This window comes from Benincasa hispida, chromosome 2, assembly GCF_027475165.1.
Source record: "Benincasa hispida cultivar pf3 chromosome 2, pf3_genome.v1.1, whole genome shotgun sequence".
In the NCBI taxonomy this organism is placed as follows: domain Eukaryota; kingdom Viridiplantae; phylum Streptophyta; class Magnoliopsida; order Cucurbitales; family Cucurbitaceae; genus Benincasa; species Benincasa hispida.
Genome location: NC_143479.1, coordinates 20,763,841 through 20,776,856, shown reverse-complemented (window position 1 = coordinate 20,776,856; position 13,016 = coordinate 20,763,841). Strand labels below are relative to the sequence as shown.

Here is a 13,016-nt window from a genome sequence, read left to right as displayed (position 1 = left end):
GTATATGGTATAAATTTGATAAGATTTTTTTATATATAAAGAAAAAACATTAAAGCTAGTTTTTTTATTTTTTATTTTTTATTTTTTTTGGGGGGGAGGGGAATGAGAATTTAAAACTTAGGTGAAGTTTATTTTTTCTTTTCGAGTTTGAAGAACCGAATAAAGAAAGGAAAAAGGAAAGAAATAAAGTGATATTTATGAGGAGAGGAACTGCAATACAATGTAGTGGGGTCCCAAAATTCCCCATCAAAGTCCTTTGATTGATTGTTGATTAAGATTTCAAAATTCAAACCCGTGGAGCATAAACAATCACATCTTTATACGTGGTTCAATTTTTTTCATCTTTATTATACTAAAAAAAACTCTACTAAATTAACAAAAAAAAAAAAAAAAAAAGAGAGAGAAAAAGAGAATAAGCAAACAAAATAAAACAAAAGCTACACTAGCTTTTAATTTTTATCAAATTGTACTTTAAACTTGCACGAAATTGTAACTTCTAGCTTAAATTTGAATAAGTGATTTTATGTTTTTCATTTGAACAATCTTATTGAAATTTTGTATAATTAATATTTTGTAATATCATATAATTTACAATATATTAGATAATACCATATTTTAATTTAACAGAATTAAATTGAATTTATAACATTAAATATTATATTTGGTAACATTCTTATATCTTTTTTTTAATGAAATTCTATATTTCAAAATTGGGATACACTAGTAACAAAAAAAAAATCTAGAAGTATAAAATAGAATTCTCTCTTGATTTGCCATCAAAATATCAATCTTTTTCTTTTTATACGTCGATGATACATCAACCAAAGCAATTCTCTTGCTTTTACTAAAGAAAAAGTTATATCTTTATTGAATAATGTTATATTTAAAAAATATATTATTATTATTATTATTATTTCTTACAAAGAAGAACAATAACCACAAAAACGTTGTGGAAATTTTTTTTTTGGAAGAGCTTTCCCTTTCTTTTTCACATGGAATCAAATCTTTTCAAATTTTAATCATTTAAAAATTAAACATATGCTATTTTATTTGTTTTTCTTGTTAAATTTGTCGATTTGTCTAATCCCCTCATATTCTTTCCTTCTTATATTTAAAAAGAAAAAGGAAAAAGGAAAAAAGAAAAGACAATGATATAAAATGTAAAAGGCACTTTACATTATTGTATTTCAAGTGAAATTACTACAACATATGGAAAATCAACTCCAATTTTACTTATTCACATAAATTGTCACTATCCATCTTTATCTTTAATTTTGAAACTTAAAATTCATTTCCACACTTCATTTTCTTACACAATTCATCTTTGGTAGAATGATTTTGGAATATATGAGAAAAGGTGGAATAACTAAATTACATCGACATTTTTTTTAATGAATTATACGTTTATAAAATTGATAACTTATTTTAAACTAACAATACAGCATTTATATTTACATAATTTTTTTTCTTATATTATTTATCATAACAAACATGTTTGTAAGTTGACTTCACGTGTATTCCTAACTAGTTAAAGTACACTTAAAACATTATTGTTTAGAAAAAGTAAATAAATAAATAACTAAAAATTGTATTAGCTAGAATTATGAAAATTTGAAACTTTTTAAGAGAAATGATACATGTCAATTACCATAGAGAAAATACTCACTTTATCAAAATCAACGACTTTATAGTTGGCTTCATTATTTGTTTAATCAACTATTTATCTACCTGCATTCAAAATTGTGTTTGAATCCATTTTTCTCAACTCTTCTGCCCTAATTTAGGTTCTATAAGAACATGTAAGGAATTAGCCACACTATTTCGTTTAACATTATGCCCTATATTATGTCAAATAAATAATATAATCTAAAATATCTATCTTTTATTAATTATATGCAGTAAGATCATAATATAATTTTCATAGACATAATTAGGAAAAAAATAGAAAATTTAAAAATTTAAATACAAAGTATCATTTCATAACCATTTGATTTATCGTTTTTAGTTTTTAAAAATCAAGCCTATGTTTTTAGTTTTTTTAAAATTAAGGCTATGTGCTCCTAATTTCTTATAATAGGTTTCATATTTCTTACCTATTTCTTAAGAAAAAGAGTTGAATTTCTAAAAGCAAAAACAAGTTTTTAAAAAATACATTTTTTTTTAGTTTTTTAAAACATGACATGGTTTTTTAAAATATTGATAAAAAGTAGATAATAAAGTAAAAACTAGAAACTAAATAATTACCAAATGGAGCCTAAATGAACTCGAAGTTCAAAATTTATGAATCTAACATGATAGATTTTGTTAGACTTAAATGTAAGAGTCTAAATTGTAACAAGTTTGTAACAACCTGGAGTAAATTTAGGAAGCAATTACCTATAATCGAAGAGTTAACTTGAACCTAACTCAAATGATTAAGACATAGGTTAGAAGTTCAAACTTATATCTAATATTAGAAAAACTAAAAAAATACGTACAACAAAAGTTAAAACATGACATCTCAGAAAGCAAGTCCAGACAAGTTTTAATGAAAATTTCAGAAAAAGGAACACATGCAACAAAGACCTTGAAATCATCAATATGTCCAAGTGGAGCTTATCTCACAATTATATAACTTACAAAATACTGAGGCCAATGCCAACTCAGAAAGACAAGGGACGCTTGTCCAAGAAGCGACTTTTTCCCAGACGTGTACACATCACGAAGTTTAACAAACCCTGCAAAAGTAGAATTGTCATTGGAAGTTTTACTATTTCAGGCAAATAATATCTCGGTTAAATTATTTCCTAAATTCTACCTTTTAAAATTATAGGGATTAAATTCTAACTTTTTTTCAAATCATAGGGTCAACTTTATAAGTAAATCTAATATCTCCAAAAGAAATAATATAATATATATAATTGAAACTTTAACAATAGAACTTCTCCCTAATGCGTGCACTGTGTGATTTCACAGTGGAAGATGAACAAATTTAGTTTTACTGAAATACGGAAAGGTTTATAAAAACTGTTTTGAAAAATCACTTCCTAAAACATGTATAAACACTTTCGTTTCAGTAATTTTAGGTAAGCAATGACAAAAGTTCTTAAAAAGGGGTTTTAGAAACAGAAGGGAAGAATAAACAATTCGATCCCCCTCTTGATTTTTGGGCCCTGCCAGTTGAGGAAAAAGGCTAGTGGGTGACGACTTCGCTTTGAATAAGACAAAATATACCGATCGTTCAACAAAACAAGGGAGATTATTCAATGTTGGTTAAGTGAAAACCTCCATGGTCTAAGCAAGAAGATGAGCCAATGAAATCAAACAAATAAGTCAACATAGTTAATCAATGCAAATTTCGACTATTGAACTTGTAAAAAATACGATGCAACTGCAGTACGTATGAAATTGCCCATTTGATCTATCTGAAGAACAAAAAAGAAAGAAAAGAAAAGAAAATTAAAAAAAAAAAAATGGTCTACAGGAAGCTGTACGATTAATCTAAAGGAAAATGATGACTAAGACACGGACTTAATATCCCTTGACCAAAATATTTAAAGTTCGGTTTCTCATCCTTTCCTTCTCTATATAGTTGAATATGGGCGGTCTCTTCACACCCACCAATAAACTGAAGAAGTTCCGGGAAGGTTAGAAACAGATAAAAGAAAAGTTCAAGCGTTGAGAATTGAAGGTTGAACTGAGAAAGTAGAGAATTTTGTTGAGAAGAGAAGGTCGGTGAAGATGGCAGGTGGTTCTTTTGCTCCAGCAGGAGTGGCCAAGGAGAGAGCAGAGCAGTACAAAGGAAGAGTTACGCCTTATGTGGTTATTGCTTGTCTTGTGGCTGCTGTTGGTGGCTCAATTTTTGGTTATGATATTGGAATTTCAGGTACTTTCTGTTATCTGTATCCAGCTTCATATTGATTCTCTTAAAATTTCTCCAGAAAAGTATAGGATCTCTAAGATTATCTCAGGCTGTTCCTTTTTTCCTACTCTTTTTTCTTTTTTTTTTCCTTGTGTGTGTGTGTGTGTGTGTGGGGGGGGGGGGGGGGAGTTGGGGGTTGGGGGTTGAGAGAGAGATTGGACAAGATCACAAGACTGTGGGGGAGAAAAGTTGGATGTCAGCAGCAATTTCAAAGCTTACATTCAATTATCTAGCAAAAGACTACAAAAAGTTCCGACTTTCTAGCAGAGTGCTTCAGCTAACTAACAGGAAATAAACAAATCACAAAAGTTATCCCAACTTTGAGAAGTGATGGTGCTACAGAGCACCTTTCGTGGTTTTATGGATTTTTCTCCTCATGAAAATAGTATAATAGAACTCCATAGGACCTGAATAAATGAATCCCTTCCTTAATGGCACTTTTTGAAATGTTAACTTAATGATCAACAGGTGGGGTGACATCGATGAATCCCTTCCTTAAAAAATTCTTTCCAACGGTGTACATAAACAAGATGCGTGCACACGAAAACAATTACTGCAAGTACAATAATCAAGGGCTTGCAGCATTTACCTCATCCCTATATCTTGCTGGACTAGTTTCCTCATTGGTGGCCTCTCCCATCACCAGGAACTATGGGCGTCGGGCAAGCATAGTCTGCGGAGGAATTAGCTTTCTTGTTGGGGCAACTCTAAATGCTGCCGCCGTCAATATTGAAATGCTCATCCTAGGAAGAATAATGCTTGGTGTAGGCATTGGCTTTGGGAATCAGGTATGCTTTCTGCACCTGATAATTAAGAGAATGAACTGCCTCACATGCTTAAACACCATCATTTGCAATGATCTAAAATTAAATGGTAATATTGGATGCTCTGACTAGAGAGGAATTCATTTTCACCTCAATTCCTCCTGGTGTATTAATGCTTGTTTGTTATTGAAGGCAGTGCCACTCTACTTATCAGAGATGGCACCAACTCATCTTCGAGGAGGCCTGAACATGATGTTTCAGCTGGCAACTACTCTTGGGATCTTCACGGCAAACATGATCAATTATGGTACACAGAAGATTGATCCATGGGGATGGAGGCTTTCCCTGGGTTTGGCTGCATTTCCAGCTTTGTTGATGACAGTGGGAGGCTTACTTCTACCTGAAACACCCAACAGTTTAATGGAGAGAGGATCAAAAGAAAAAGGAAGAAAAATCCTAGAGAAAATTAGAGGAACAAACGATGTAAATGCAGAGTATGAAGACATCCTAGAAGCAAGTGAATTTGCTAGTTCTATCAAACATCCTTTTAGAAATATCTTTAAAAGAAGAAACAGACCACAGTTGGTCATGGCATTCTTCATGCCAACATTTCAAATTCTCACAGGCATAAATTCAATCCTATTTTACGCTCCAGTGTTGTTTCAGAGCATGGGATTTGGTGGAGATGCAGCTCTCTACTCCTCAGCCCTAACAGGAGCAGTTCTAGCATTTTCAACTCTGATTTCGATAGCAACCGTCGACAGATTAGGCCGAAGAGTATTGCTAATTTCAGGTGGAATACAAATGATAACATGCCAGGCAAGATTTCATCATCTTTTCTTTGTCATACTTAACTAACTAATTAAAAATTGAAACAACCCTTATTCTTTGATGTGAAATACTGGTGAAAACAAAAGAAATTAGTCGACGAAAGAGAGATTCTTGACTTACACGTGAATAGAAACGACAGAAATCCATCAGAAGCCGTGAAAACACTCCAAAAATTGCTGATTGTTGACTTTTCTTTTGAACAAACAGGTGGTGGTCGCCATTATCCTGGGAGTGAAATTTGGGAACAATGAAGAACTATCAAAAGGGTTTTCAATTTTGGTGGTGATAGTGATTTGTCTATTCGTTCTGGCCTTCGGATGGTCATGGGGGCCACTTGGTTGGACAGTACCGAGCGAGATTTTCCCTCTAGAAACAAGATCAGCAGGACAAAGCATCACAGTAGCAGTGAATCTTCTTTTTACATTTGTAATCGCACAGTCATTTCTTTCGCTGCTCTGCGCTTTGAAGTACGGAATCTTCCTGTTCTTCGCTGGTTGGATCATTGTGATGACGGTGTTTGTTTATGTGTTCTTGCCGGAAACTAAAGGAGTTCCCATTGAAGAGATGATATTGATGTGGAGAAAGCATTGGTTTTGGAAGAACGTAATGCCTTCAAATGCTGACGATTATCAAAGTAATGCTAATGCCATCTAATTCTATGAGATTTTCTTTATGGATGACACAATTCTACTGGCTTTATTCTAAAATTATCCGGTCTTAAAATAACATAAACTAACATTATGCTCACTCATCAACTGGAATGCATTATCGTGCTAACTACATTACATCCATCGATAAATGGTAACAACTCTAATCGATAAATGGTAACAACTCTAATATGATGTTTATTTCAATGTGATTTTCATTTGGAGGGCATGCGTAGTGTTACAATCGCCCTTTCGGAAGCTTCTCTTAGCGATTGTGTGGCACTTGTTCCCGCTCACGAACAAGTCAGCCAACCCGAACACGGACCGTTGATGGCACACCGAGTGCCTCTTGCAACCTTCACCCCCGTTTTAGGGAAAACGGTTTTGGAGAAAAAGGTTTTCGTAAGCTGAGTAAAGAAAGAAAGATTATAAGACTAGAAAGCAATGAGCAACAACAATGACTTTATAGAGTACTACTCCGGGTACGGGGAAGTGATGATTATTCTTATCCCCATAGTGCATTCTGAACAAAAAGTCAACTGACACCCTTGCATATACAAAAAGGACAGCAAGCTAACTAAACTAATACAATACATGAAAGCATGATAAAAAGGGATTGGATCGGACATGCGGTCATGGACAAAGGGCCCTGGACAAGCATGACCGTGACGCGTATCGTAGCCCTATTGTCAACTTATTTTGATTTTCAATGTCAACTTTAGATTTAATTGAATTGAATTCTACGATTTTTGTCAATTTACCTCTTAATATTTTTAGTACAATTTATCTCTTAATGTTAACAAAAAGTAATGCAACATCTCATAAACTCGTTAATTTCAACGACTTTGTCACTCGGTTTTAACAAAAAAATCTAGCTCAATTGTCAATTTTTCTTAGAAATTTGATCAGTTTGTATCATACTTCTAGGTTGGACAAATACAACAATTTTAAGTTTAAATTTTAAAATGGTAACACTTCTTGTACAATTTGATGAAATCAAAATTATAGATTAAAATTGATAAAACTTAAAATATAAGATTTATTTAGAACAAATCTGAATTTACATATTTAGAAATACGTATATAAGTCCTACACCACTAAGATCAAAATAGAGATATAACCATATGTTTAGATTCAATGATTATTATGGTTAAACTATACAAAATATCCAATTTTAAAATTAAAAAAGAATTAACTTGAACTTAGAAAGTGGTTTAAATGTTTTAACTGTTTTTTTTTAAATACTCTTGAAAGTTGTTCTTTTTATATATAAAAATAATAATAATGATGATGGACATTTATTGATGGTAAAAATTAGAAGTGCTATATAACATCAATTATAACTCAAGTTCAAGTTCGATATTATATAGAAGATTTATTATTCATTTTAACTAAAAAAATCCTAAACATCATTCACATAATAATTTTGCAAACATGCATTGCAGTCAATTTACAGAAATGATATTGTCGATGATTTAATATACACCTTCTAATTTTCTAGGTATTAGTTGTCGGTTAATTTCTATTCACTATTTTAAATTAAAGGGATTTTTACGTAAATAGCCTTCAAAATAGACCCATATTATATTGATATGTTGAAGATTTCATTTTTTTTTAAAAAAAAAAATTCTATTAATCTTCCTATTTTTATTAATATCACTGATTATTTACAATCTAATTCTCTTTCCCCATGCATTTTCTCTCTCCTTTATTCATGCATTTTCTTTCCCCCATGTTTTAAGGTCATTTCTTCCTTCTCCCACTCTTTTCTCTTTTCTCCTTTTTCTTCCCTCTTTGTTCTCCTTTCGGCGGTGTAATTTACAGGTGAGAGACAAATGACATGGGGTGATCCGACGACGGGGCAAGCATGAGACAGCAAGAACGGTGATGGCGGACTTGGAGCGAATGAACGACAATGATAGATTCAGAGAAAATGAACGACAACGACGAACTTGGAGCAAATGAATAACAACGATGGATTCAGAGCAAACAAATGACGACAACGGACTCAAAGTAGATGAACGGAGGACCCGATTCAACTTTTAGTTTTATTTTTTCCTATTTTTTTTATATATACTATGAGATATATATATATATATATATATATATGTATGCTATTTTTAACTTCAGTAGACTATGATATATATATGTTTTTTTTAGCTTCGGTAGAAAATTGGATATATACTATGATATATGTATTCGTTTATGATATAAACGAGAATGTTTTTTTTTAATTTATACTTTATGTATTAGGATATATATACTGTGGTGTAAATGAAATTTTTTAAGATTTATATATTGTAGTATATTTCATATATTGGTTTATACTGTGATTTATGTTACACATTGAGTCAATCTCTAATTTATAAACGGTACTATATTTCATATATTTGTTAAATTATTTTCAAATGCCTAACAAATAACCATGGACCTGTCAAAAATGTTCTAAGGTATACTTAAAATAACTAATAATTCGTATAAAAAAAAAGCCAATACGTTAATATGTGAAAACCAACATAAATAGAAAATAAATTTTCATCAAATGCATTTTTTTCCCAAATTGGAAAATAGAAAAAATTACAATAAATATATTTTCTGTCTCCAATTGATAAATGAGAAAAATTATATTAAATGTATTTTCTCTCTCTATAATAAATGCATTTTATCTCCCAATCATTAAAGTAGCTTCCAAAAAAGAAAAAATATATATATAAAAATCGGATATAAATAAATGAAAAAAGTATAACTATCCAAAATTAACTCTTAAAGTCATATTTTAAAAAAATTCAAATTTTAAGACATTTATGAAATATAGGATTTTCTTTAGGTCTTCTATGTAGAAACTCTAAATTTAAGGAAATTTGTACGGAGGACCCATTTTTTGAACCCAAAATGTCAAATGACCAATTTTTCAAAAAATAAGGTCAATTGACCCTCTGCTGACATCATCGTCATACCAAATTACGTAAATTGTCCTTACAAGTGCCTCACGTTTTAAGTCTCGCTCTCGCTTTAAATTTCCTGGTTTGATTTGATTGCTCGTAAGTGTACGAATGATTTGACCATTTTCACGACTGAAGCCTCAAATCAATAATACCTAAACACAAAACAATGGTGATTTCTTTAAACTCTAAACTCCATTTCAATGGTGATTACTTCCCTGGTTTTCAACGGTGTATTATAGAACAAAATTTTTTCGAATGGGGATTTCCAAGACGAGGCTTTTTCATAACAATATTTCATTATTTTGAGTCTGTTTCATTATTTTTGCTGTGTTATTTCTGGAAAGGTAGGAATTAAGCATTACGAAATTTTGTATTGAGAGAGAGAGAGAGCGAGAGATAAAACAAGAGTGAGAGAGAGCAAGAGTAAGAAAGGGAGCGAGATTAAAAGAGATAGCGAGATTAAGAGAGAGCGAGAGTACACTTCAATTGTTTGTGCAACTTAATGACAAATGTTCTCTTGCTTTGCAAGATGACAGAAAAGTGTCTACTTATTCAATATGGAGATGATTGGGATGAGAATGAAAGTTCGTATATTGGGAGCGAGTTGACAGAAATCATTGTGCCTATTACATTGAAGTATGAAGAATTTAAATCTCACATTTACATGGTTATAAATGTCAGCTCTTCAAAGTTTGATCTTATAATGAGGATTAAATATAAGCTTGAATATGAAGCCCCTCCACAATACATAAGGAATGATGATGTTTGCTTCCTTCTTTTCCGAGAAGAGCTTAGTAGACTTCAGTTATTTGTAACATTAAAATTGAATCAGAAGGAAAATATTAGAATGGGATTTGGAAATGTGAGTTATGATGATACGATTGTGGACAGAGAATAGGAGGAATCATATGAGTTTCGTCAGGAAGAGGATGATATTCCATTGTCTACCAACATTATACCATCAACATTATCACTAGACAATGACCACTCTAATCCAGCATAATTGAATTCAATGAATTATGGTGATACATAATTGGGCAGTACTTCAGTTGTTGGTAATGAGAAATCATTTAGACTTGATTGTATGGATTGTGGTCATCCAGAGCAACGTTGTGGTCCTGTAGTTTGTAAACAGTATGTATGAACACTTGTGTTGTTAATATGAGATATTTACTTCACATCTTATTTTTTGCTCGGTTAATTGTTTTATTTGCTTTACCACAAACCAATAAACATAAAATCGCTGGTTATCTGTATGTGACTCAAGCATGTATGTGGTGACATACAAGTGGATCATGTCTTGAGTGATAACCAAAATGGTCTGTAATAAATGGATAAAGGAGGGAAATCTTATCTTGGTAACGCTACAGATGCGACGCTTTGTGGAATGGTCACAAGTGTTGTGACTTGTCACAGATGGTCTGATCCTGATCATTCGTGTTGGGGACATGCGAGCGGGGGCGTCCTATACAAAGAGTTTGTATAAGACCTGACCACGAAGTGTTAACGTCTCGTTATATAACACCGTTCATGACAGAGACTTCACTTTACTTGGATGACCATAGGTAACATGACCTCAATCCTGAATGAGTTGGAAACTCCTGCCATTGAGGGTGGTCCTTTGATTTGTATGGGTGCGAGTGGCCAGGTCGCCAATTCAAACCTACCATTTTGGGGATTCGTCTGATTTGGGAGCTGGGAACTTAGCTACACAAGATGAAATTCACTCCTTCCCCGAGGCAGGGGTAAGTAGATAGATGGCTCCCTTAAGGGTTGATTCCGGGGTTTGAACGATGTGGCGCCACATACCTTCTCTTGGCTCGAGAGGTGTTCACACATGTTGGACTATGTTGTATTGTTCATTAGAGGAATCAGTGGTACTTAAGGAGTGAGATGTAACTATAGGGGTAAAACGGTAAATTGGCCCAGCTGTACTTACGAGCATCTGTGAAGGATCATCTTACTCATGATTGATTATATCCGATGGACACAGAAATATATCTGTGGTAAGAAGAGTTCAGCTGTTGGTCTTTAGTGAAATCACTGATAGTTAACGGATGGTGGATCTTATGGCTAAAGAGTTTAGTCAGCTATTCATGTACCGTTGGAGCTTCAAGCCTCAGGTCCATTAGGTCCCCTGGATAGCTTGGATAAAGTCGAGAACCAGTGTTTGGGTTAATTTGAAATGTTCAAATTGACAAGAGGAAGTTCAATTATATATGATATAATTGGACTGGTTAATTATATATGATATAATTGGCTAAATGTATGAGATACATTATTTTGGAGGAAATTAGATATAAATATGATCTATATCAATTAGAGGAGAAAATATTATAGTAGATATGTGATATCAAACTATAGGATATAAATATAATATGATTATATTAATTAATTAATTGATTGATTGATTATATGATAATTAATCAATTCTTCCACGTTCGGACGTGGGTAATAGGCAGCGTTGGTTATGGTAACCGGCGGGTTAAAAATGAAAAAAGTTTTCATTTTTCGGATCATGCATTCTTTTTTTTTTCGACCACACAAAAGAATTCATGAAAACGATCACCCTAGAGCCTATACGATAGTAGCTCTTCCGTCTAAACGATCGTTTACCTCACGATTTCTCTAAACGATCATTCAACTTTTCATACACGATCGTGTAGTTCCTCTATACGATAAGCACTTCCACTATACGATAGCACTATATTATCTCCCACTTGCTTATCGTCTACACGAATCGTTGTCCTCCGTCCTTTACCTAACTCACCAAAGCCCACTCTTTGGGTTTTCACTCCGAGGATACCCGGGGTTCATTAATGGTAGTGTCGTCCCCACTGCAGTGTTCATGTTCATATTGATCGTGCTATTGCAGTCGACGTTCCACCGGGTGTTGGTAGATCTGTTGGAGGGTTTCCACTGCATTGGGTTCAGAAGTTCGAAGAGAGTCTTCAACTGGTATGGAACCCTTTCCCTATTATTTATTGTGTTCTGAGCATGCCGGTAATTAGATTAATGTGCATAACTGTATGTGTTAAATTTATATCATTGTATTTCGGTCATAGTGAAATCGGAGCGATCTGAACACGCTCATGGAATTCTCGGTATGAGATCCTTCAATTGGTATCAGAGACAAATTTCTGATACTCCAATTTCATCTGTTGCAACGAAATAACATATACATTCATGATGGGTGCATTTCTACGCTGTTTTAATTGTTAAATCTATTGTGGATGTACTGAATTAATGGATGTTTTCAGGATGAATAGCCTCAGTTTGTTTAAATCCTTTTATATTTGCGGTTGCTTGTAAAGGCCCCTGCGTTTTTGGGCATAAATAATCGTTATCGAGTCTGTATTCAAAGTTTGTTTAAAGTCTTGAGTCGTTCGTCAAAGTTCTAGGCAAAGATTGCGGCTCTTCGAGGAAGGAGACGATCTAGAGTTGATCGCATCGTCGAGAAGAAGTTCTATGCGATCGCTGTCCATCGCATCGTAAAGATGAAGAAGTAGATGATCGCGATTGAACGCATTGGTTAAACGATGGGGAATGCGATCAAGAGTTGGTCGCATCGGGTTGACGATCGGGTACGTGATCTTTAAGTATCCTTTAATGCGCACACTAGACAATCGTTTAGGTCAGCAAGCTTCATTGCTTAGTAACTGACTAAACAATCGCTTAGCATCGTAAGGTAATTCGTTTACCAAGTTGCACGCATCAGTTAGACGATGAAACACTCGCGTATTGTTTAAAGCGCGTACTAGACGATCGTTTAGGTCAGCAAGCTTCATCGCTTAGTAACTGACTAAACGATCGCTTAGTAACACAAGGTAAAGCGTTTACCTGTCGTCGTCTACGCAATTGTTTATTTATGCTCCTATCGTCTAGTGCGCGCTGAATGATCGTCTACCTGCTGGAGTTTGTTACACGA

The 13,016-nt window shown here is 33.3% G+C and overlaps 1 protein-coding gene and 1 long non-coding RNA gene across 3 annotated transcripts; one reads left to right on the top strand and one right to left on the bottom strand.

The window, feature by feature from the left end:
* The first annotated feature begins 3,372 nt into the window (after nt 1-3,372).
* Nucleotides 3,373-6,203, top strand: STP7 (sugar transporter protein 7). 2 transcript variants are annotated; one of them, XM_039024816.2, is made up of 4 exons: nt 3,373-3,865; nt 4,370-4,689; nt 4,858-5,484; nt 5,704-6,203. In XM_039024816.2, the coding sequence occupies exons 1-4, from the start codon at nt 3,721-3,723 to the stop codon at nt 6,148-6,150; spliced, it is 1,539 nt and encodes a 512-aa protein (XP_038880744.1). In that variant the 5' UTR covers nt 3,373-3,720; the 3' UTR covers nt 6,151-6,203. The 2 variants fall into 2 exon arrangements, with proteins under 2 accessions (XP_038880744.1, XP_090167508.1); XM_090311382.1 differs by having other exon boundaries at nt 3,644-3,881.
* On the bottom strand, nt 4,133-6,099 carry LOC120072343 (uncharacterized). Its single transcript, XR_005480421.2, has 3 exons — nt 5,617-6,099; nt 4,816-5,065; nt 4,133-4,704 (listed from the first exon to the last, which is right to left on the bottom strand). It is a non-coding gene; the product is annotated as an uncharacterized LOC120072343 (long non-coding RNA).
* Nucleotides 6,204-13,016: the final 6,813 nt, after the last annotated feature.